At 34.6% G+C, this 25,908-nt stretch overlaps 1 protein-coding gene across 1 annotated transcript in view; it reads left to right on the forward strand.

The window, feature by feature from the left end:
- LOC414054 (guanine nucleotide-binding protein G(i) alpha subunit) overlaps positions 1 to 25,908 on the forward strand; it is a gene marked incomplete at its 5' end in the record, with an annotated part of 39,251 nt that continues 13,343 nt past the window's right edge. Inside the window, 4 exon segments of the mRNA NM_001001475.1 lie at positions 1 to 144; positions 10,151 to 10,308; positions 18,402 to 18,530; positions 21,264 to 21,393. Of these exon segments, the coding sequence (NP_001001475.1) occupies positions 1 to 144; positions 10,151 to 10,308; positions 18,402 to 18,530; positions 21,264 to 21,393 (561 nt within the window).

Below are 25,908 nucleotides of genomic sequence, written 5' to 3' on the forward strand. Positions count from 1 at the left end.
AGGATTATACATGAAGAAGGGTACTCTGAAGAAGATTGTAGGCAGTATAAACCCGTGGTATACAGTAACACAATTCAATCCATGATAGCCATCATCAGAGCTATGGGTTCACTCAAGATTGACTTCGGAGACACAGAAAGAGCAGTAAGTAGTAATCTGATATTTCATGTTAGTGAAAAAGAATGTGATTCAAACATTACTGTTCACGTTCTTGTTCACTTTACATCATAAAAATAAGGTTTCAGCTGAAAATACATAAACATCATATTGTTTTATGATTCGAGTTTCACATGGATGTAACAAAAAATTGGTCCTATGAAATATCGCTATTGTAAAAGTTACTTCTTTGTTCACAGGAATCCTTTTTATGTCTTTTTATTTTATTTCATAGAAAACGTTCTGTGGACAAGAGATATTTTTATTTTCCTCACATTCGTTTTTTGTGTTATTTTTTGTTTTGTGTTGTGTTATGTTTTGATTTGTTTGTTTGTTTTTCTTTTTACCATAATGTTCACTACCTTTGCCCAGCGGTGTGCATGTACATGTACACTTGTCCTGAGAACAGATTAGTTCAGACAATTTATTTGATGCATGTTTTACCTCTTTTCGGAATACAGTGATTTACAAAGAACAAAATCCATTTGGTAGTTACAATGTAATTTCCTTAGAATATTCTATTTGTACCATGAGGTGTATCTCGTTGTGCATACATATAGGGTGTTGTTAGTGATTGTTCAGCAGCCGAGCAGAGTAGACTCTTCTCTATTCCAAGAGGATGCGCTTGGAATATCCAGTGAGAGGAGAAAGAGGTTTTGATTTCAGTCTTTAAGTGGCATAAATTACAGCTCTCCTGCAGGGTTTGTCTCCATAGAACACGGCTCAACTGTGAAATTGATCCATTTGCATTCAAGCTAGATTCACTTGTGATTTTACCTCAGAATTTATTTTCTCATTCCTTTATTTCTAATTTAAATGTTCTCTGCTTTTATCCCTGTATTTTTTTCTTGGTGGGGGTATTACTTTTTTAATGATATTACATGGGGTTTGTGACCTTTTAAATCATTTTTGTTTAAATTCCGTCATTTGAAGAGATACTGTAGTAAAACCAGAAAATATTTGCAATGTACATGTGCAGGGCTCTGATCAAGGGCACCTAAGTGTTACATATAAGGTGAATTTTAAAAGTCAATTATAGACTGTGGCAACATTATTTTTGTAATCTGCAAACATTATGCAACATATAGCTAAAAAATCAGACCTTAACAAATCGCCGTTAAGTTGCAATCAGTAGCTAAATATCACATCATCAAAAATGTTACGTACATAACTCGGTGTCCACTTCATGCTGATATTTCCCTTATAATTTTAATTTTTCTGACAAAGTACATTAGATGTTAAAACATACTGTAAACAAAACTTAAAACCCTTGCCATATCAATTTTTTTTCAATTTAGTTATTAGAATATGGCCAAAACAAATGTGGACACCGAGTTATGTACAGTACATCTTATTCTCTACATGCTTTCTCTTTGCCTTATTGTCAGATATGGTTTTGCATTAGTCTAATAACGACTTCAATTGAAGGAATGATGTGTTTCCTGAATGAAACATAATTTGCAATGTGTAAATAGTTTGTAAACTACTGAAATGTAAGATTTCTGTACTTACATGTAATCGTACATAACTGTGGACACCAAAAGTAAGTAGTTCTACATTCAAATAATATTTAACTTCTTGTTCCTTAAATTCAATAAATGTTTGTTTAAATGAAAATACAGAAGGGTGCAATTCATGCTGTATGGAATAAATAAATTTATTTATGATAATTATTTCAAATTTTTGATTGGTAGTAACGTACATAACTCGGTGTCTTTTCATAATGGTGTCTTAGTTATGTACATGACATGAAAAAGTTCAAACTGCAATATTTTGTAATATTCTTCTCACCAAATCAGATGTGTGTACATGTCTTATACATTTTTTACTAAATTACCATGACAAATAACTAAATATAGGTGGTCTTATTGGAAAAACAAAACATGGAATACGTACATAACTGTCACGTACATAACTCGGTGTCCACATTCATTGTTGATTAAATAACACATACAAGCTAAAATGCGGAATCCAATGTTATCAGTGCTCTTCATTCACCTATATACACCATTACATTGTCATTTTGAAAGTATACAATATGTTTTTGTATAGATTCTGGTGCACTGGTTTGTACATAACTGCAGGACACCAAACATTTTCCATTTACAGACATCTAAATATTTTTAAAACCATGACCCAGAATGAGATGATCTGATTGGAAATCAAAGATAAAGTGAAACTAAACATTATAACATTGCAAGCTTGTAAATAAATCAATTATTTATACACCATTCTTCAGTTAGTAAGGTTTGAAATTTGCAGGACACCAAAGTTATGTACATATCACAAAACTTGTATCACATGTAAATAGAATAAGAAAGTAAAATAATAGGAATTAACTCAACAGAAATGTTAATTATTACATAGATTCTACATCAAGATAAAAAAAAATCATAAGTTTTGCATCCCATTAGTAAAAAATCTGGTAACCAATTAGTGCATGTTTTGAATGTAACATTAAAAGTGCTGAAAATAGGCCTTTTTACATCATAAAATTGCTCTACAATCTTGAATTTGAACTCAATGAAGCTGAAACCATGTTTGGAGCTTCCCCCAATGGTACTTTCTAATATAAAAATGCTAATTTGTGTCTGGGTCTCATGGTTTTGGATAATTAAACAATTTCCCTGTGTTCAATCTAAGGGTACCCTTGATCTGAGCCATGCACACATGCACTAAAAATGACAAAGTAACCATTTGACTTAAGATTGGACTAGTCGTACATACATGTACATGGACAACACACCATGCTTTCACTTATTAGATTTTTCTTTATTTTAATCCCAATCTTGTATTCGCACACCATGGGACAGTACATGTACTGTAGTCCCCCACATTTATATAATTACAGATATGGCTTCTTTCCACATTTGTTTTATTTTGGGACAAAACAGTGCTGCTGCCAAGTCATGTGTAATGTGATATTGTTAATGGAAATTGAAAGTGATTCAGACCACTTACATGTATGTCATTCAATTGGCGTGGGACCATTAATTAGCATACGATTAAACCACAAAATAGAGGACTGCTACATGTTCATAGAGTTCATTTACATTAAGAAGAAAATAATCACATGGCACAATGCTTTATCACATACATGTACAGGTACACGTACATGTACATGCAGACTTAACTTTTATAAAGCAACTTTATTAGCAAAAAAGTCCTCAGTCCTCCAAATTCACATTTATTTTGGGGAACCTTTTCTCAGAATTGTTTGAGCGCACTTTTCATAAGTTCTTGAATATGTACAATACATGTACATGTCTGCTTCAGTTGTATTACATGTACATTGTACATGTATCTTAAAAGTACATAAATTTGTTTTTTTTGATAGTCCCCTGGAAATTAGTAATTACTGTAAACATACATGTACATGTAACTGCATTTATTCTGTTATTCCTTTGGTCATTTTGTCACCTTGACCTAGGAAACTGAGCAATTTGTCCGCTCACATGGTATCACATCCATGAGATGGATTTCAAGGAAGTAATGAAATTCAATTTTTTTTCCAATGGCCTGCCTTGCCTTGCCTGTCTGGAGTGAAGCAGGCAGCTGGCTGGCGGGCGGGCGGGCTTGATGCCCCTTTCTGAAGCTGAGATGTCGGTGAGGTAATGAGGCAGGACGAGTATGCCATTGATAGCAATCCAATAACACCATGGCCATTCCTCATCACAGCTGCAGCCCCTGATGAGACTGCATTGTGTTATCCTACATGTATGTCTCTATCATGATACACAGACATCTTTTCGATGGAGCTATCATCCAATGTCGCCCCGTTCAATCGATTACTTGCATTATGTCATTCTTCTTGGAATTTTGAACGTGCAAGTGATGGTACATTTATATACATTCTTTCTATGTAATACATGTTGTGTTTTTTGTGGGGTGGGGCAATGTACAATAATAGCTCTCCATCGACTCCATTAACACTATTTAATGGAATATACAGGAAACCCTATGTTGATCCTGATAAAAAAAAATAGTTGCAATTGGAGTTTGCACTACCCGATGTTCATGTACACACTGTGAGCCAATCTCATGGCTTTGGTGAATAAGTTGTTTTCTTTGAGCAATACAACATTAATAAAATGTACCAGCGATTGACTACATGTACATGTTAATGCCTAAAAAATCGCTCTCTTGACGATGACCAGACCATTTATTAATGCTACATGTACATGTATATTGTCAGACTAGAGACAGAAACAGTAGGTATCAGGAAGAGCGGGCATTGTCAGGATATCCTGTTTCAACCAGAATCCCAACAAGGCTACATGTACCTGGGCTCTCTCTACCCATCATAATGTATTGGGTGTTTTCATAAGAATAATATTACCTGTATAATGAGTTTTCCATGAAGTACAAGGCATTGGTAATGTGCCGTGCTTTCTGTTTTGTTTTAGAAGTCATTAGTGCAGTCAAATTACATTGATTTTGCTTTGTCACAACTGCTTGTTATAGTGATCTCGACTATTTTAAGAAATCCTTTGTAATCAATTGCTTGAAAGTACATGTACACCTGTACATATATATGTAGGTCTACCAAATTATATAAACATTATATTTGATTATTATATTAAACCAAGCATTGTATAGAACATGTATGTACACTGTACCAGATAGATTTATTGGTCAAAATAATTGAATACAGTACTGGCAGTCCTGATATATGATCAATTGTTGATTGAATGGTAGTCTTTAGACCATTTTATAGTGTTTCCATGTTAGGTAGATTAGATTTAGGATAATTGGTTAATAAAAGAGATCCAAATGTACAAGTTTCATGCATGAGAATATCTTCAAATTACCTTGATAAGTTTAAATTTTGGGCCAAAAATGAAATTGTTCTAAATTTTCTGAAGCTTCTCTAGTCCCAGATTGTGTTCCAAGAAAATGGATACTGTACCCTATCTTTTTGAAGATGTACATGTAGGGATGCAAGACTATTGGGGTACCTACAGTAAATGTACATGACATGTTGTCTTCTCTCACAATATAAACCTGTGACGAAGCATAATTTTATATCTATACATGTACAATGGAGTTTGCTTGTTCTACATTCTAATAAATAACTCTGTACTACATGTATTTACCTACTGCACACATGCATACAGTGTCCTATAAACAACAAATCATATACATCCAATTTTTGTTGTTGACCAGGAACCACAGATGGTGAGTCCATTTTCAAATGTGACTGATGACATACTGTGTGGATTGATGATGAGTAATGACAACTAATATTAATATTATAATGCAAGGCCTTTGTTTTTGTATTGAAATGTCTAAGTTCACATGTATGAATTGCAGTGATTGATCGATGTAAGAACATATTTGGAACACACATTGTGAGGTTTCCTTCTGTTGAAAATATTAATTATTAAGAGAAACACATGTACTGATATAGTCCATGCCTTTCTGTAGTACAAGAGGGCAGACCTTATATAGACTGATACTAACCAACGCAATAGTTATGCTGATAGTAGGCCACATTTCCTGGGAGTATAAAGTGCACTTCCTGGTCATCTACATACAGAATACTGTAGTTTGCATTATATAGCAAATCTTATACATGTACTGTAAGTAATTTATAAGAAAGAAAATAAAATGGGAGAAAACTGAACTAGTTGGCAGAAATAAGTTGATCAGCAAATTGACTTAAGATTATTAATTTAGCAGATCTTATTCAGGTAGTTTTTGAGGGAGCCTGAACAAATAAATGTACCCGGTAACTAAATATAGTAGGCCTACATGTATAGTACATTGTACATGCATGTGTGCACAATTACTGTATAAGTGTTTTGAGTGGGGTGCAAAGAGTGCACTGCACATTTTCAAAGACTGCACTGCACATTTTCAAAGACTTTCAAATTAAAGCAAAAATGAATATTACACGTACATGGTTGGTTTATAATTCTGAATAATTGAATACTGAATTATTCTTTTTCTTACATGTACACTGTGTCTTTGCTTTATCCCAAGCATTATACCTCAAGTATGTAGAAAGGGTTGTGTGGTAAATCTCAGAGAGTCTGAGTAACATGGAATAGCTTTGACGGTGCTTGGAAAATGTCCCGACTGATGCAAATTGTGTGAAATTGAAAGGAGAGGGGATAGGATCAAGTTCATCTGCTTAATGCACAGACGGTTTGTCGATGCAGCGCTACATGTAGCCAAGGTGCAATTAGAGAAGAATCTACGTACTCATGCATGCAAATTCATGCCGGGTGAATCCAATATGCAGGCATGGACTCCTCGCCATTTTATTTTTAACTCAATATGTCCATGATACTGCATTTGAAATTGCAAAGCGAGTTGGGGGGAACTCGTGAGGATACTGATGGTAGTACATGTACATTACTACCTTAATGTTCTTATAAATACAAAGATAAAAAGCATGATGATATTTTATTTTCACTCAACAAATTAAGTACAAATAAAAGGTATATCAGAGGGATGGAGTTGTACTACTCTTGTAAAGTTTCATAAACAGAAAGAAGAAAGCTCTGGACATGTACATGTACATACATGTATGTGTGCATTACAATGTGTGTATTAAAGTCAGGCAAATTTTAGTTATCTTTCGGCTTTACTTATGTGTGCTGCATAAAGTGCACCATAGAAAATAAAGAGGCAACCAAATTAAACCAATCTTGTTTTTATTAAAGCCATTACACTTGTAGACTTGTACTGTAGCGTGTATGTGCTTACATAGTATAGTCCATTTCCTTAATGCTTTGTACATGTACATGTACGTGTAAGTTTTATAGATAACTAACTGGTTTTTATACAGACCAGGAGGAATTCTTGCCCTGACTTCTTTGTTCTTAGCTGGAAGTATAAACATTGATTTAGGGAAGACTAGTTGATAGAGCAAAGCAAGAAAAGATAATTAACTGTTTTGTGGATCAGAGTCCAAGGGTGCGTTCAATCGAATTTTCGAAGCTAGAATCACAAACATGAATCACAAATCAAAACGCCATTACAAACAACAAGGTCACTGCGGTTAGCGTTCAAGCGATTTTTTTTATCAACGCTGATTCTAGCTCATTTCGAGCCCAGCCACTGCGGATCACACTAAAGTTTGACCCAGGAAGTAAAGGTCAACTTCGGCGCGCGCTTTTTGGAATTGTTTACGGCCGACTGTCGACTGCTGTTTTGAGCATAGATCGCAATAATAAAACAAAGAATGAGAAGGTGATGGAAGGAAGAAACAAAAAATAACATAAGGAAAGACAGAAAGAGAAAGTGATAGAGTTATTAAAACAAAGAATAACGTAAGAGAATGTGATATAAGGAAGAAACAAGAATGACATAAGGAAAGGCAGAAAGAGAAAGTGATAGAATGCTTAAAACAAACAATAACAAAAGAGAAAGTGATAGAATAATTATAAAAACAAAGAATAACATTATGAAAGACAAAAAGAGAAAGTGATACAAGGAAGAAACTAAGATAACATAAGGAAAGACGGAAAGAGAAAGTGATAGAGTTATTAAAAACAAAGAATTACATAAGAAAGGCTGAGAGAAGGAAAAGAACAAAGATTAACATAAGAATAGAAGGAAGAAACAAAGAATAACAAAAGAGAAAGTGATAGAATTATAAAAATAAAGAATAAAATAAGAGAAGGTGATAGAAGAAAAAAAAAAGAATAACATAAGAATAGAAGGAAGAAACAAAGAATAACATAAGGAAAGACAGAAAGAGAAAGTGATAGAATGATTGAAACAAAGAATAACATAAGAGAAAGTGATAGAATTATAACAACAAAGAATAACAAAAGAGAAGGTGATAGAAGGAAAAAAACAAAGAATAACATAAGAATAAAAGGAAGAAACAAAGAATAACATAATGAAAGACAAAAAGAGAATGTGATACAAGGAAGAAACAAAGAATAACATAAGGAAAGACAGAAAGAGAAAGTGATAGAATGATTGAAACAAAGAATAACATAAGAGAAAGTGACAGAATTATAACAACAAAGAATAACATAAGAGAAGGTGATAGAAGGAAAAAAACAAAGAATAACATAAGAATAAAAGGAAGAAACAAAGAATAACATAAGGAAAGACAGAAAGAGAAAGTGATAGAATGATTGAAACAAGGAATAACATAAGAGAAAGTGACAGAATTATAACAACAAAGAATAACATAAGAGAAGGTGATAGAAGGAAAAAACAAAGAATAACATAAGAATAAAAGGAAGAAACAAAGAATAACATAATGAAAGACAAAAAGAGAATGTGATACAAGGAAGAAACAAAGAATAACATAAGGAAAGACAGAAAGAGAAAGTGATAGAATGATTAAAACAAAGAATAACATAAGAGAAGTGAGTGAAGGGAAAACCAAAGATTAACATAAGAATAGAAAGAAGAAACAAAGAATAACAAACGAGAAAGTGATAGAATTATAAAAACAAAGAATTACATAAGAAAGGCTGAGAGAAGGAAAAGAACAAAGATTAACATTAAAAATAGAAAGAAGAAACAAAGAATAACAAACGAGAAAGTGATAGAATTATAAAAACAAAGAATAACATAAGAGAAGTTGATAGAAGAAAAAAACAAAGAATAACATAAGAATAGAAGGAAGAAACAAAGAATAACATAAGGAAAGACAGAAAGAGAAAAAGATAGAAGGAAAACAAGGTATACATAACGGAACAGGCCACAATAAAGAGCATGGTATAGTAAACGCAAATTGCATGAAAAGCAGGCGCGCGGTTTTTGCCCAAACCGGAACAGGCTCCGTCATACAATCATGATTGAAAACTCCGTCCGTTCAATCGAATTTTAGCGACCGTGATTCTGCAGAATCATGATTCAAAACGCATCTTTTTCAGCGTTTCATGTTTGTGTTTTCAAAGACGTTTATTTTTACGACCGACGAAAAAATCGCTTGAACGCATTGCGTTTTAAACTAAACGTCTTTAGAAACCGTGATTCTAGGGTGAAAAAGTGTCGATTAAACGCACCCCAAGTTTGCCTTGAAGTTGATATAGCCATGGACCTACTAAGAAGTAGGTCCATGATATGACGAAGGGATGGGCTATTGGATACAATGTCACGTGTACATTTACAAGTAGATGTTTATGTATCCATTAGTTGTCCTACATGTATGACTTGATTTGTATGACTTACCCAAAGGGAATATATTTAAAGGGTTTTGTTTTTCTAATTACAACATGTACATGTAATGTACAGTACATGTAAATTTTGCTATTTATTTCAAGCAAATAAACATACTCTGAACATAGTAAAACTTCCTGTGGCTTATAATCTACTACCTCGAGATTGCCCTTTTACATAATTGCAACAATTATACTATAAATACACTTAATACAGGTGACAGATCAGTATTTTTGCCTTTATCTATGTGCTGTTCATATGTATTTGACTATTTGTACATGTACAGTGTATGTATTTACTGTATGTACATGTACTGTACATGTAAGAATGACATTTGTTTGCCTTAACGGTTTGCTTTTTCCAACAAGTTCTATACATGTACATGTTAACCTACATCTTCCATGATTAACAATGAATTTGAATAGTTGAAATGCAATCTCTTTGTATATTGGAGTGTTTAATAGTTTTCAGCCCCTGTTGGCCTCAGACACCACACAATGAGAGAGTTGGTTTTATGGATGGATTTTTTGTTTGTTTTGTTCAATTGAATAGCCCTTTTGTATGAACTGAAATAACTGGTTTGGAAACTGACATTGTACATTGTATTTACTTTTTTTTTTTGTGACTTTATAAAAGATGCCCCCGTTTTTGATGAGATGGACTAATTTTCTTTACATTTTGTACATGTACATGTAGAAATATTATGCTTTTGACAGTGTATTTTATTTGTATGTGTTACAGTATGTGTTTTAATACAAGTTTGATGTTGAACAGGATTGTCATTGTAATGTATAGTGTTTTATTCAATTTTCATTTATTCCTTTTTCTTAACTGGTATAATTTTCTTGTTTTCTTGTAGGATGATGCAAGGCAATTATTTGCCCTGGCTGGGCAGGCAGAAGAAGGTGAACTCAGCACTGAACTAGCAGCGGTTATGAAGCGGTTATGGGCAGACTCAGGTGTCCAAGCATGCTTTAGCCGGTCCAGGGAGTATCAACTCAACGATTCTGCATCATAGTAAGTATTGCATGTGGAGGTGTGGTGGTTCATTGTGGTGGTTCATTGTGGAGGTGTCATGATATAGTGATTCATTCACTCGTCTCTCAATCCAAGGTTTGAGGGTTTGAGTTCCATCCTGGCACTAACCTCCTATGGCAAGACATTAATCCACATCTGCCTCTCTCCATCCAGGTGTAAATGGGTAACTGGCAATTGCTGGGGTAAATATAATTGCAGGGTCCCCGGGAAGAACAGCATTAATGCTAATAAAGTTTCTTTGGGTAAACAAAATTATTACTATTATTATTATTATTATTACATGTAGCTGTTTTTTTGTTTAAATGAGCTGACTATGCATACATTGTGAATAAACATGAACATGTATGTACATGTAACTACATGTACATAGCTTGTGTGAATTCTTGCAAATTCAGCAACTTGAGGGGGGGGGGGTCAATGTCTTTGTCCTAGTCATCTGTGAAAATGTTTGTTTGCTGAATACATTACTAGCTACTAGGTAGCTACACAGTACATGTACCAGCAGAACATAGGAACAACAATAACCTTCACATTAAAGTAGATTTATAAGCTTTAATTAATCTGCATGATAGATTGGCTAGAGGAAGAGACAGCAGTGTGCATGTCTTGGGATTACGTGTAGGTTCATAGTCTGTGAATTTCTGGTGAAATACATGGTACATACTGAACATGTACATGTACATAATGTATACTAATCTTTTTCAGTTGCAATGACTTCTGGGTTAGTGATTTACATGTAGCATTTGTAAGCTGTTAAAGAGCTCAAGGAAAGAAGAAAAAAAAAAAGGGGGGGGGGGGGGGGAGGTAATCCATTCTTCCTTGAGTAAATCTCAAAATAGCTCCCTTGAAAGGATAAAGTATTTTTTCAGTGGCCAGCAGAAGCAAAATGAGTGGCTGCTGGTCTCTTTAAGCAGGTGGTCATTGTGCACATGTCCTTAAATACCGGTACATGATATCTCACCGGGGGGGGGGGGGGGGGGGGGGGTATAAGTGGCTGTTATAGACAGGTGGTCGCTAAGACTGGTTTTACTAAACATTATAAAGCTTTGTAATCAATCTAGAAATAATTATAGAACTTTGTATAGTACATGTAGGTTTTGAAGCCCATCTAAAGTGAAAGCTAGGCTTTGTTTTCATTTAACGATGGTCAACATTTAAGTTTTTTGTGTGTTTTCTCTAGTTATTTTTCTCATTCTTATCTAATCTTTTTGTCATATTTCCCAATCTGTTATGACTGAGCTCATATCCTTGTACTTTAATTAGTCTTTCTAATCAGGATCAAAACTTGTTAACAAGTGTAATATCTTTTATATTGTGAAGGGGTTGTATAATGCGTAGCAATCAAAACCAGAAACAGAACGTAATGAGGAAGCAAAATAGAAATCAAATAACACATCCAACAAACTTTCTGAGAGTTAAGTATCCTCTCTAAGCTTTAATGTACATGTGCGACTATCAGGCCTTAAATTTCGTCATTTTTAGGGCAAGGCCAGTTTGGCCTCGAGTACCTCATATTTTTAAGGGCACCAAGGCCAAAATATTTTTACAAAAAGGGCATCGAGGCCAAAATATTTTACAAAAAGGGCATCGAGTATGAGGCCAAAAAAATTGTTTCTACTTTTGTTAGATGTCATGTGTATTTTATGAAACTTGTGTGGGATCAATTTCCCATGACTTTTAGCACCAGCTTCTTCACAGAATGTATAGAGGTCTACGGTACATACAAACAAGGCGGCGGCCCGCAACCCTTAGATTTAGCAGCCAGGAGCAAGGGGCAATTTTTTTTTTAAGTCGCCCTTTGCCACAGGAATTTACCAGAGCAAGGGGCAATTTTCCAAAAACAGATAGGCCCCTTATCTAATCATAAGTTCAAAGAGAGTTGTTAATTTCATAATGTGAATAGATCGAACGATCAATTTAATAACTTTTTAATCTTAACAATATGAACAGGAAAGATTGATTAAGAACATTAAACTTGCACATTAAACAGTATTCTAAAGTAACTAAAAATATTGATGAGCAAATGAATAAATAAATTGTCAATTTCACAAACATCGAAAGTCAGAAGGACTTGGCAAGTTTACCGGGCCGGGTATCCCAAATCAAAATCGCACCTCACACACAAACCTTCCGCCACTCTCTCGGTAGTAGGAGCAAATTTGAAGAAATTATCTTTTTAACTGTTGTATAGAAAGGTCTAGATAGGCCTAACTAATGAAATAAGATGTAAAAATGTCCTTATAGACATTCGACAGCTGAAAATGACACGCTCAGCTCAGTTGCGTAACGTGCATTCACGAAACCAAAATCGTTCCTCGCACACACACTCTCGCCACTTTTGGTGGGAAGCTGTCGGGCTGGAAGTTTGCCAGCGAAACCGATGCACCCTCGGAGACTCGCAGCGCGTAATTTTACCGGGACTCGAAACGTTCGTCTTGGGAGGCTGGCGGGGTAGCTTTTTGAAGCGAGGTCGGCTGGTGGCAAAATGAGAGTAATTACGATCGAGAACATCGTAGGTGTTCTTAACTTATTAATAAGATGATTCTAAATTCTATTTGAGATAAAATAATAAACTAGACCTACAAACAAACCTCGACAGATCTCTAATGACTATTTGAATGCTTGTTTATTTCTCCATTTGACGATTTGTTTTCTTGATCCTGCACCCTGGCCTTTGATTTGTACGTACGTACGTGCGTGCGTCAACAACATGCACCATATGCATATGCGATCGCATGAACGTACGTGCGCTAGCGCATTGCCTATATAATAACAAAGGGCGCATTTTCACGGCACTTGCGCCTTATTAAAGCACTAAATACGAAGCTAGAAGAGAGCTCGTGGGCGGCAAACTGTTCGTGATTCGTGAATTTTTTCTGTTCTAATAATTTATGGGCGCATTTTCACGGAAAACACTTGCGCCTTGCCGTCTAGTTTTAAGCGCAATTGGTGGTTTTATGTGCGCAAATTTAAAAAAAAAAGGGCACGTCCAGTTGGAAAAAAGGCACGTCGGCCAGTTTGAAAAAAAGGGCACGGCCTTTTTGGCCGTGAATTTATCTTTTTTTGGGAGGGCACCGCGGCCAGTCATAGGGGCATCGACGGCCTGGCCGTCGATGGCCGTCGATTAATTTAAGGCCTGGACTATGCTTGATAAATGATTGACAATATCAGTTTATTTTGGGTAAACAGGAAGCTTTTAGTTTAGAGATTGAGAAATTGGTGAGGTTAAGAGTAAAATTGTTAAAGAGTAAAATTGTTAATCAGTAAAATCATCACTTCCTCTTTTATCTGCATCATCAGGACTCAAAATTTATTGCTTTTTCCCCCTCTCAATTTGAATTTGTCATTCAAAGTAAAATAATTAATTTCTAGATCTTTTCACAGTTTCAGTGCACATCTTTACATTGACACTTTCCCCAGCTCATGTTTGAAAAAGTTTTTGACGACCAAATTACTTCTTTCTTCCATATTCACTCTATATTTTTGTAGACTACAATGTAACTTCATGGAGCAGAACATTATACAATACTTTACAGTACTCTACAACTCTGTAATATAATTAGGCAAAAAAAACCCATACATTTACATTTTTAATTTTTTCGGTTTCTACTTGGCTGAATTGAAATCACTTGCAATTTTATTTTGAATTTTATATTTTTGCCTGGTACTAGCAGAGCGTGCATCCATTGTTTAACATGTAGATTGTCTTTTTGTTTGTTTTAGACACTGGAGGTCAATTGGTAGCTGCAAATACCCTCATGTTATACAATTATTGCATGCAATGTCATTATACATGACAGTTTACCTCCAAATTCAGAATTTTTATTAGTGCAATTTGATTCAACTTTGGTCTGTGGCCTTGCATATATTAATAATTGCACTCATGCAAATTCTGAATTTATTATTGTTTTGTTTGATTACAGTATATTAAACAATATACCTTAGAAATATTACACAAATGATAAATTAATAATCTTATGATTCAACAAGTTTTGTGTAATTGGTTCAGATTTCACTTCATACCTGTAAGGCACCTCCCAGGCCACTCTATTCAATAAAGAATACTAAATGATACAAATTAGAATTAACAAGTAGTGCATGTATTCCTGCTATTAATTTAGTTTATGTATGAATAGAGAGAAAATAAACATTGATACTTAATAAGCATTACACACAAAAAAGCTTTTGATATCCACTCTGTCACTAGTATTGTACATGTTCATGTACATGTAGAATACCAAATATGGTTTGACTTTGAGCCTCAAAAGATTTGTGAAATGCATGTTTTATGTGAGGCCACGCTCCCTGCTGGAGGAGTATTATATTTGGGCATTTTGGATGTAGTAATGGTATCAAGAATGGCATAAATTGAAGAGAAATAAAAGACTTTAGAAGGTATACATGTACATGTTTAGCTAAATAAGGATATATGTTTGTACATGTATGTCATCTGCAAAAAAGTTTCTGTATATACAGGCATTTACAAAAATGACTGAAGGCCTTTCAGAATCACTGGTAAGCTATTTCCATTGTGTCACTTCTAAATTGCATTACCCTAAAAGCTACAAAACGTTATTAATACTAGCCATTGAAATATAATCTGTTGTTCAGGTTTTACAATTAAAGGTGAAATTCAAAGAAGATCACAAATATGTCAACTAATGTATCACTAGAAACTGGTAAGCTTACAGATGGCCATCGGACAAGTTTTAGATCAACTACATATCGGGTGATTTATAAAAATACAAATACAATCACCTCCATAGCAGCTGGGATATACGAGAGATTCGCCGGAAAAATAACGATGTTTTAATGACGTCACTATATGGACCAACACTGCCCAAGCAGACGACATCCCATAGAGAATGAACATAATTGCAAAGCTATTATTTCTCAAATTATAATGAGTTTAGTGTATATAAATGTAATGGCATGTCAAACCATTCAAAAGGGGATATGACCCGATTCTGATAACTAAAATCTTTTGCTTGTAAATACACAGGATAGGGGTTAATTAACAATCAAAGAAACCAGACTTTCAAATTGAAAACCCCCCGGAATGGTATTAAGGACGGCATTTGTTCCCTCCTGAAATGCCGAACATACCCCGGTGTGTGCAGCTGAATATACAATGGCGTCTTATTTTGTTTACAAGCGACAGATTCCTTTATTTTTGAATCGCTGCATTTGTCATCAAAATAAAACCATGCGCAGGGTTTAGAGTGAGGCAATAGATTATACATTTAGCCTGACGGTAGTGAAGTAAGAGAAAGAACTCAAGAGAAGATGAAAACACAGGCACTGAATATGTGTGAGATGTCATGGGACATCGTCTGCTTGTGCAAGTCATGTCCATACTGTGATCTCACACATCTCAGCAGCGTTCGGAGAGCTCTTCAGGTGCTATGCCGGGGCTGAATTTAAGCGTTTTGTAATTTATAAAATCACTTCTTCGAATGTTTCCAAGCATTGAATTTTGATAACCTTGTCGAATTAAAGTTTCAACTTTGCAATAATGAAAATAAAGTTTGTTTTTAATCAATCTACTTTAAGAAATCATGTACACTGTAGATACAGTTGTCACGCCCGTTTCTAGAATTACATTTTCCCCACTGAAATTTCAAATTCCCAAAGAAATTTTTTATACTGGTAGGCTGTTGTCATGAATCATTATTTTCAGATGGAAAATAAAGTAGAGATCTACACACATATTAACTGAACATTGATGGTGAAACTGAAACCACTAATGGCTTTCGTCAACATGATGGTGAACACTGAAGGGAAAGTACTAGTGAGAGAAAAGACAAAGAAACTGATATGATACCTGTTGTTTCACAAGCTTCATTGTTTTGATAATGATATCAAATGTTAGAGAGAGTCAATGGGACAAAATACATGTCTTTCTTCCTGTTTGATTTTCAAAGATATATGCTAAACAGTTTTATGAAACAAAATTCAAACAAAAACAGATATACAGTGTAGATGTGTACATGTAGGTATCAGAAACTCTCAAGGTTCATTATACTGTTGGTAACTTCACCTTTGATAAAATGTAGATGTGCTTGATGACTTGACATTAAATGTATTTACATGTATTAGACTGTATTTTTACCATAATTCTGAAATATGTATTTAAAAAGAAATGGAAATCACACATTTAGTGTTACCAAATATTGTACGTGTATCTAATTTTCAATATTTCCATATACAGGACATGTACTGTACATGTACAATATTTCTAGTTTTTCAATAATGTTAAAGCCAAGATCCATTTAAAACATATTAATTTATAAGGAGAATAGATTTTCCTAATATAATTTTCCACTTTTATATTTAATAAGATTATGATCTAAAGTTTAATGAAATTTCTTTTATTTTGAAATCCAACTACAATGTACATGTACATGTTGTAGTTGTGCCACGTTTAAAAAAAGGGGTATAATTCTATCTAGCTGTTCTGCAACCATTTTTTGTGCGCAAAATGATTCATGGGATCATGTGTATGCTAACTCAATCATCAACATACTTCCAACCCTTGCTCAGAGACATTTGAAGACACTTACCAAGCATTATGACTGCCTGTATCCTGCTATTCAATTTGATTATATGCTCACAAGTGACAGTCTGTTGATTGTATTAGCGAGACAAGTGTAATGTGATTACAGCCATGAGGTTTGTAGGATGGGAGATAATAGACAGGATTATAGCTTTCATGACATTTGGTCAGACCTGTACTGTAAAGGCACCCCCTGAAACTGAAAGTCAATCAAGAGATAACTGTAGGCATAACTGGCATACTACATATGAATGTGTGCTTGAATTTGTACCCCAGTCACAACAACAAACCAAGTCTATAACCAACAAAATCTTTGGCATGTACATGTAGTGTAATGTATTTCTTTTGTCAGTCTGTTGTCATTCTTGTTTACAGTGTGACCAGGGTTTTATATAACAGTTTTATTATTTAATGCAATAATTTTATAATAAATCCACAGAAGCTACAGCCTAAAGTACATGGACAAATACAAACTATATATTAATGTTTGGACCAACAATAACAAATTTGTTTTGAAGTATTATGCCCTTTTTTGAATGTACTGTATGTTATGAGATGTAACAGAGCTGCCACTACTGTAAGTGTTTCGGGAACGATGAATTAAAAAAAAAACCTGGGAAATAAAATCTATACATGTAGATCGCAATTCGCAATAGTAGCCTACATACATGTACTGTATACGTGATGGGAAAATATGATAAAGATACATGTGTCCTTGTATCAACTGCTGGTGTGCTCAGTTCATTTTATACAGAAAAATCATCACTCAAGACATAACTTGGTCAGACTCAGAAGTATATTATTGAGAGGAAATCACCCAACCAAGATCATGGGCCTGGCAGTCGTCTCATATTTTTTGTCTTTGTGCACCCACGATGTCTGATGGGCATGACCAGTTTTGACCCTACAAATTGCTTTTCCATATTGCCATGATTAGGCTTCATGGCACCAAAACAGTCACCTTTAACATGCCCACATTGTATGTTGCAATGGAAGAAACACACCGGAGTGGAGAGAGAATTAGCTTTTGAAAGCTTCAGACAATCCTTGAATCTCAGATAATACTCTTTGAAAAGAAAGACAGAAGAAGAATGAGAATAAAACCCTTAATCCTTCAACAACAAAAAATGTTCAAATCGTCAAAGATCTCCTGTGAACAAAGAGGACAGTTTTTAGATTGGTATAGATTAGAATAATATGTTGAATTTTAAAAAGTAGATGGTTGAACAGAGTGGTGACTAGCTACTAATATGTCTTTACTCTGCAGTATACTTATCATGGTCTAATCTGAATACCTGGTATATTAAAGCTAGATTCAAACCCTCAACAAGATAAGTAAATCAGTTCAACAAGAAAACAAATTACTGCAAATGTACGACACCCATTTTGAAAAGTAACAAAATAATCAGCTTGTTGATTGCGTTCGCTCATCAGAAAGAAGAAGTAAGGGCCATGAAGATACAATGTATTGATATCTGTTATTTTATGTCTTTGTGCTCGTCCTTGTATTTTTCAGTTACCTGAATGCCTTGGATCGGTTGTCAGCGCCTGGTTACATCCCTACACAACAAGATGTTCTTAGGACAAGAGTCAAGACCACTGGTATCGTAGAGACGCATTTCACCTTCAAGGAACTTCACTTCAAGTGAGTATATCAACCTCCTACGATGAAACAAAGAATGTAAATACTGCATTGCTGCTTCATACTAAAGCATCTTTTGCATGTACAATTTGTACAACATGTACATTAGTTACAGGCGTGAGTCCAGAAGGTTTATGTGTTAATGTAACATTAAATCCTTCTCCAATAACGACATAAGTTACATCTAAAAACCTTTAATTCCTAATATTAGTTATATTTGCTAAAATATTCTTAATATGCCCTGGTAAATTCTTAGTACCATATTGCACTCTTGAATGCATGAAATTCTATGATTACTGCTATTCCCTCAAGGTCAATTATAACTTAACAAATTATTATTACACTTTCACCAACTTCATGGTACAGTATTCTCTGTAAGAGATTTCATATGATGTTACAGATTTTAGGGTGTTGTCAATGTACAGGAAAGCCTACACCAGGCAGAAGCCCTTCAATTGGCAATCTGCAGTACCATCAGGGTGACGTGTCATGCATTACCTTACTGCGCAATGCTTGTAGGTTACGTATCCTATTAGAAACAAGTGTCACCCGACTCACGTACCTGTAGTCTCCATTTAGAGACATTTCTTGTCATCGTGTTCACTTCCGATTTTCGTGCATGTAATATTTTGACTTCAAAACCAAACCAAAGTGTTCTTGTGAATCTGTGTGATATTTTTCTAATGTGATTAAATAAAGTGATGAATAGATATTCCATGTTTTGACATCATGATGCATATTCTAGTGGACCTTCCTAAACACTCCCAAATGAGCCAAACTTACCAGAGTATGAATAAAGACTATCTTTAATAAAGCCAAGCGTGGAGTTGCTGGTGGGCAAATGAAGTGATCAGCATCCCGTTTTTAATTTACTGCCTTCCTTCATGCCCTTGCTGTGTATGAAAAGAAGGAACTGTCATTGCCATCTTTAATCCAGAGAATTTGAATTAATTGCTCTCAACTTCTCAAGTACTTACATGTATACTGCTTATGTCTATGCTAGTAATCGAAGAAAAATAAATGATTATTTAATAAACATTGCTAGGAGTAACAGGTGTGAAATTATAAACGAGCAAAACAAAATGAAAATAAGAATTGCCACATTAGCCAATGGTACACCTGAAATACAAGACTGATAATATAGTTCAAATGTATGATATTGAGATTGCACAGCTTCTATACATGTGTTGGACTGCATTCTAACTGTGCGTTTCAAGCTCCACTATTCAACCTTTAAACAGATTTAATCATTCTGCAGTAGACATCGAGTCATATTCAACTTAACAAATAATGTTAGAGTAGTACAGGAAGTGCTAAAAGAAATGAAAAAAGTTCAAATATCCAGTCAAGCTTCAAAGATCAACCCCCTCACAAAAATCATCATTTATTAAATTTTCAATTACACGTCCGAGACGAGCCTACCCGTTGAATCCTTTATTACACTTGTACCTGAAGCATGCCCCCAATCTCATCAATAGATGCGTGGATGCAGCTATAAATATTCCCATGGAGCATCCAATCCTCCTAATGTAGGAGGGACCCACACCAGGAGTGCTAGTCTTCGTTTTAATGGCACGTTTTTTCCCCATGCGTCCAGGCAATTAATTTGTGTCTCGTGAAGTTGTTGATAGGCAAATTTATGACAATGCCTGAAATTAGTCTGCAGTTGTTTTAGTACATAAATGTAATCCTGTATATCCGTACATCCTTTGTGATGTAATCGAGTTTAGAGAGGCCTTAGTATGATATGACCCTCTAGATAGTAGACTATGATAGGGGCGAGAGTGCAGTTGGCCTCACGTGGTGTCATAACCACCATGTGGGGATGAGCCATTTATCATGTCGCAGATGTCATCTAACACATGCAGTGTGAAACTCTCTCTTTCTCAGAGTAAAAAAATGATAATAGAAGACATTAGAGAAGACTCCTTCCCAGTAAATCATGCTTTAGTAGTATCATTTATTGCTGAAAGGAAATCGAAGAATTCTCAAGGGAACTGTTACTTGTGATTTATTTGTTTTTCCCATATACATGTACACAGTATATTTCATCATTTTAGAGACTAATAATTATAAGGAAGCATTGGTAATGTCAATGCTTTATTTCTAAGATGCGTTATACAGGCTATGAATAATTTGACAATAATGAAGACAGGAGTAAAGCGCATGTTGAATTTTAAAAATATCTGTTTTCTCTACTGCTCCCTTTTCACAGTTTTGGATTATTAATGGTGTCTCACAGTTAATTTTTCTATTTTTTTAAAAAAACATGTAGAATACAGCATATAGTTTTCGTCAGATGAGACCAATACATTAATATGAACCATTCCTTTGCCCTATACCTATTTTATGCATTATTTTATAAATGAATACAGCCTACCCTTTGATATCTGTTTTCAATATATCAATATCTAGTGCTTAATTAACATGTCATCCATACAATTGAAAAGGAACCACCATTCTATTTACCGTGATCCAACTTTTGCTCTGGTAATGATTGCTCCGGGCTGTGTTTCGTCAAAGATGTAGGGGTAGGGTGGCAAGTTGGTTGTTAGTTAGGGTTAAGGTAAGGTACAGTAAGGTGCTGGATCAAGGGTTGAAGGTAGAGATTCAATTAGCGTGAATGATGGACTGCATACATGTAGGGTGATTGTTGCAGGAGCATGTTTCGTACAACCGTCATGTTCTTATAACTGTTATAATAAGCCGTTTCATTTTTGTCATTTTATCTTGCAGAATGTTTGATGTTGGAGGTCAGAGGTCAGAGAGAAAGAAGTGGATACACTGTTTTGAGGGTGTGACTGCAATCATCTTCTGTGTGGCTCTCAGTGCCTATGATTTGGTTCTGGCAGAAGATGAGGAAATGGTAAGATTTGTGTTTTGTTCTTTTTGTTTCCTGTATATGTACATGCTTGTGGCCGTGGTGTCTGTATTCCTCAATTGTTGTTTTTCTTTAAAAGTAACTATCCCCCCCCTCCAAAAAATAAAAAGATAACAATAATAATAAATAGGGTAGATAAATACATAAAATAAAAATGGAAAATGAAATGAATGTATTAAAATCAGAAGTAAAAATTAAAAGGAAAAACAGACCAGACAAGAAAATTAAAAGAATATACGATAAACAAAAGGAAGAAAAAAAAAGAAAAGAAAACAAAATGACAAATCTTTAGACACACAATCACCCCCCCCCCCAAGATAATAAAATAAACAAAATAACACTATTTGGGAAATCATTAACGTTTAGAGTGCTTAAGGGAAAACAATTACGTTATATTAGGGTGCACACAGAAGTCAACAAGAAGTTAACTCAAAGTTAACTTCCTTGTCCTTATGGAAATAAGGACATTAAGTAATGCTGAAAGCCAATATTTTGCATATCAACAAAGAACCCATATTTAAAGAAAAAAAAATTATGGGAATTGATCTCTTAGTAAAGTTTTCTTCTCTCCCTGATTTTGTTGTGTGCTCTCACCAAAGTGTGTAAATTCCAACTTTTGATTTGCCTTTGTTTTGCTTAGTTTTTGCTTTATTCATTTATGCTCTTTTTGTGCCATATTCTTTTGTAGCTCTGACAGAAAAGAAAAATCTTTCAACAAGTCACTAGTCGGAAGTTGCCTGTGTGAATTCTCTTAGAAACACACTGGCTGATTTTAGGTATAAAAAAAACTGAAATGGACAAAAATGTAACTGCAATGTCAATTTATTTGTAGGAAATCAGAGTTAATCAAGCTCCATGTACAATACATGTAGGATGCAAATACTTCGCTTCACTGATCCAGACATCATTATCAGGATTTTGGATATGTTGAACCAAGGAGATTTTACAATCTCCTTGGTTGAACACTACATAGACCTACATTATTGGATGTACCTTCCATTCTTTTACATTTTTGAAATATCTGTGCAGCTAAGGTCAAAGGAAGTTCTTACTCCTGCTTTTCTCTGCTGTTACAGTGTTGTATCTTGCAACTAAAATGTCTCTTTTCCTCCTGCAAACATCCTGCAAACATCCTGCAAACATCCTTCAAACATCCTGCAAACACCCTGCAAAGGTGTGCATTCTGTTGCCTGCATTTGAAAAATAAAGTAAAACAGAGATTCATGTATGCCAATAGCTGCATGAGTAACATACATACAGGTATATACAAGTTTAAGACTCACAAAGAAATGCTTATTGACTCTGACTGGTATAGAATCAATTAATGTATATGTTATATCAACCAACTTTGGGAAGCCAAGATATTATTTGCTGCACAATATGTGAAAGGAGATTTCTCTGACAATACAAACAATGCGCACATGAATGTTCCTTTGTTCCATTGTGTGAAAATATACATTACATACAGTACATACTGTACAATGGGACATGTATAGTTTATCCTTTAAGCCACAAGACCTTGCATTTTTCATGGAAAGTCTGACAGTAGGGTCATGCTGTCTGTGTTATTCATGTCCCCTTTATATTCTACATCATGTACATGTACATTATGTACCATTCATATGCATTAGGCCCGTCTTAATCAGCTCGAGCTTCCTAAATAACCCGCTATTTTCAGACTCGGGATATTATCCCGAAGCATGAAATTGCATCTTCACCAGACAGATACTTAGTGCAATATCGTTCTTTAAAATAAAACAAATTTGAATATAATCCAATTCATTTAAATAAATTGAAAGCTGGCGGTAGACTAATCAATTTTAGCTCGCTTTATGCCCTGTACATGAAATTCCTTTTCACGTTCCAGGAATTGGCATGATGTATCACAATTTTGTTTCCTTTTTGGAGATAGAAACATACATTTTTTCCTAGAATTTCCTTCCTTGGAAATTCATTTTGGGCATAAATTGCTTGTAATAACTAAAAACTGCAGTACAACAAGGAGGCCGACAAAATGAATCTTGTAGATGGTTACAGATTTAATATTTCCTTTCCTAGTATTTCTCGAAACAACAAATATGCGCATGATATGAATCATGTTGAGTATCACATGGCACATAGCCAAGCATAGCATCATGGTCCGATGTACCGCCCATGTACATGTACTCCATGCTATTGCCTGAATGGAACGAGTCATGTCATTTGATCTTTCAGCAATACAGGATATGAGGCGAGCTTCTTAACCAGGTGATTGGGAGAAACATTGTTTGGAGTAGATTTACATTTATGTTGTAATGAAGACATAGGATGACAGGTTACTGTATCAAAGGTACATGTACATGTAGCCTGGATACACAACAGGATTTGAGAATGAATGTATGTGTACAAGCCAGGTAAAAGAGCCTGTTTATTCAATTTTATTGCTTCACGTAAATTCACTTTTTCAGAATTATATGCGGAAGGGAAGGGCTGTGGTACTAGGAAATATTTCAAACACTAGGCAATGAACATTTCATTTTATTAAAAGGGATGGGTTCACTTAAAAATATAGTTTCATGCCTAAAACATCAATTTTCTGAAGGCTTCCTGAACATGAGGTATTGTCTAATGAATTGGGATTAATTCATTGATTGATCAATGATGATTCAATTGATTTATTTACATCTTGATCATTCAGTTGATTTATTGATAAAACCCATTCTAGGTAAAACATATACTTGGCTAGTTTACAAAAGAGCCATACGTGATAAATAATAAATAATAATAAAAACGTGACTTATAAAGCGCTTACCACCGAAGTCTCTAATGTATATCAGTGCAGAATACAGTACAGTTAAAGATGAAATAAGAAAGATAATTATTTTTAATAATTTTAGATAAACTTATTATTTAAGTTAAAATAAACAGAACATGTATACGGTATCCAAAGTGTTCAAGGTTTGAAAAAAAACCTAAATCTCCAAAATGCTGAACATACTGTACATGTACATATGTCATATTTACATTTAAACACTATACTATAGAACTGTTTGGCTACGTATCCATGAAGTTTGAATCTTTTGACATCTCCTAAAGGTTGATTCTTAAAATGCACACATGCATGACATTTTTGAAGAAATTATATTTCTATGGATTTTTATTAGAGTATCAATTCTTCTGTACTTAAAACATTTTGTTGGGAGTGAAATTGACACTCAATCTTGCCTTTTCTTACGTCAGCAGAAGCACATTGTTTCTATGGAGATTAATATTTCCTCCAATTACTCCAGCATGCATGTAAGAAATATCTTCTGCATTTAGCATTGTTTGCACACTGCAGTTGTCATGACTCTGGACTATTAGTCATGGGCACAGAGCAGGCTGCCTGCCTGCCTGCCTGGCTTGTTCTCTGTGATGGAGCACTAAAGCTCTACAAGCTAGATGAGTTAAAAGCTCTCCACTCTTATTTCCACTGATCTGGGTAAATACAATGTGTGCCAGCTTGCATCTCTTTCTTTTTGTCTCTCTCTCTCTCTTTCTCCCTCTCTCCTTCTCCCTCTCTCCACTCCCTCTCTCCACTCCCTCTTGTATCCATCCATGTTCAGAAAATATATACATTACATGTAAATGAAAGAGTAAAGTATCATTACAAACCTTGAATGTGATATCTTTTGTTTTTACCTCTCGCATTTGATTTATTGGATGATACAGACGGTCTTTATTTGTTCTATCAATAAAGGATAATTTTTCACCATATGTGATATACTACAGAAGTCATGATTCCTTTCAATATTTTACTGGTTATACATTAACGATGGAACTTGAAATACTAACATTACCAAGTGATCATGTGTTTTATTTTGGTGATAAAGATGGCCTTAATAATCTTAATACCACAACATAAGTATTACATGGGCTTGATAAAATTAACTTGTATGGAATGTGTTTTTACCCTCAGTTTCACTAGTACTCCAAAATAAGAAAATTTCAGAAAAACATGAAATAGATATTGATTTAGAAAATTTGTTATTTGACCCCTTTTCCTAACACTGCATTACCTTTAAAGGTCACAAAAAGAAGAGAGGGAAATCTTGATGACCTCTCTTTTAAAATTCAGGGACAAGTACATATATGTACAATATACATATAGGATGTCAAATTGCAATATGGATTTTAAGATAAGAATGTAACTTTTTTCTGAGCCTTATTCTTGTTATGTACATTGTAGTTTTGATATATATATATTTTTTACTAATGACTTCCTATCAATTATTGAAGTTACTGCCCCCCCCCCCCAATAAAAAAAAAATCTCCATTTCAGGCTCTTTTATCTTGGGTCACACCAACAAAACGGACAGTTGACCAAACAAAAAATTACATGTACATTACCCCCAATGGCAGGATATCGGTCGGTTTGGAGTCTGGGTGGAGTCAGTTTTGCAGTGTGAATTTACACTTTGGTTATTTTCAATCAATTTCACAAGTTTTGTAAGAGAGTGGAAATATAGCCTGAATGGTGAA

The sequence above is a fragment of the Strongylocentrotus purpuratus genome, unplaced genomic scaffold, assembly GCF_000002235.5.
Source record: "Strongylocentrotus purpuratus isolate Spur 01 unplaced genomic scaffold, Spur_5.0 spur5_scaffold_6, whole genome shotgun sequence".
Lineage (NCBI taxonomy): Eukaryota > Metazoa > Echinodermata > Echinoidea > Camarodonta > Strongylocentrotidae > Strongylocentrotus > Strongylocentrotus purpuratus.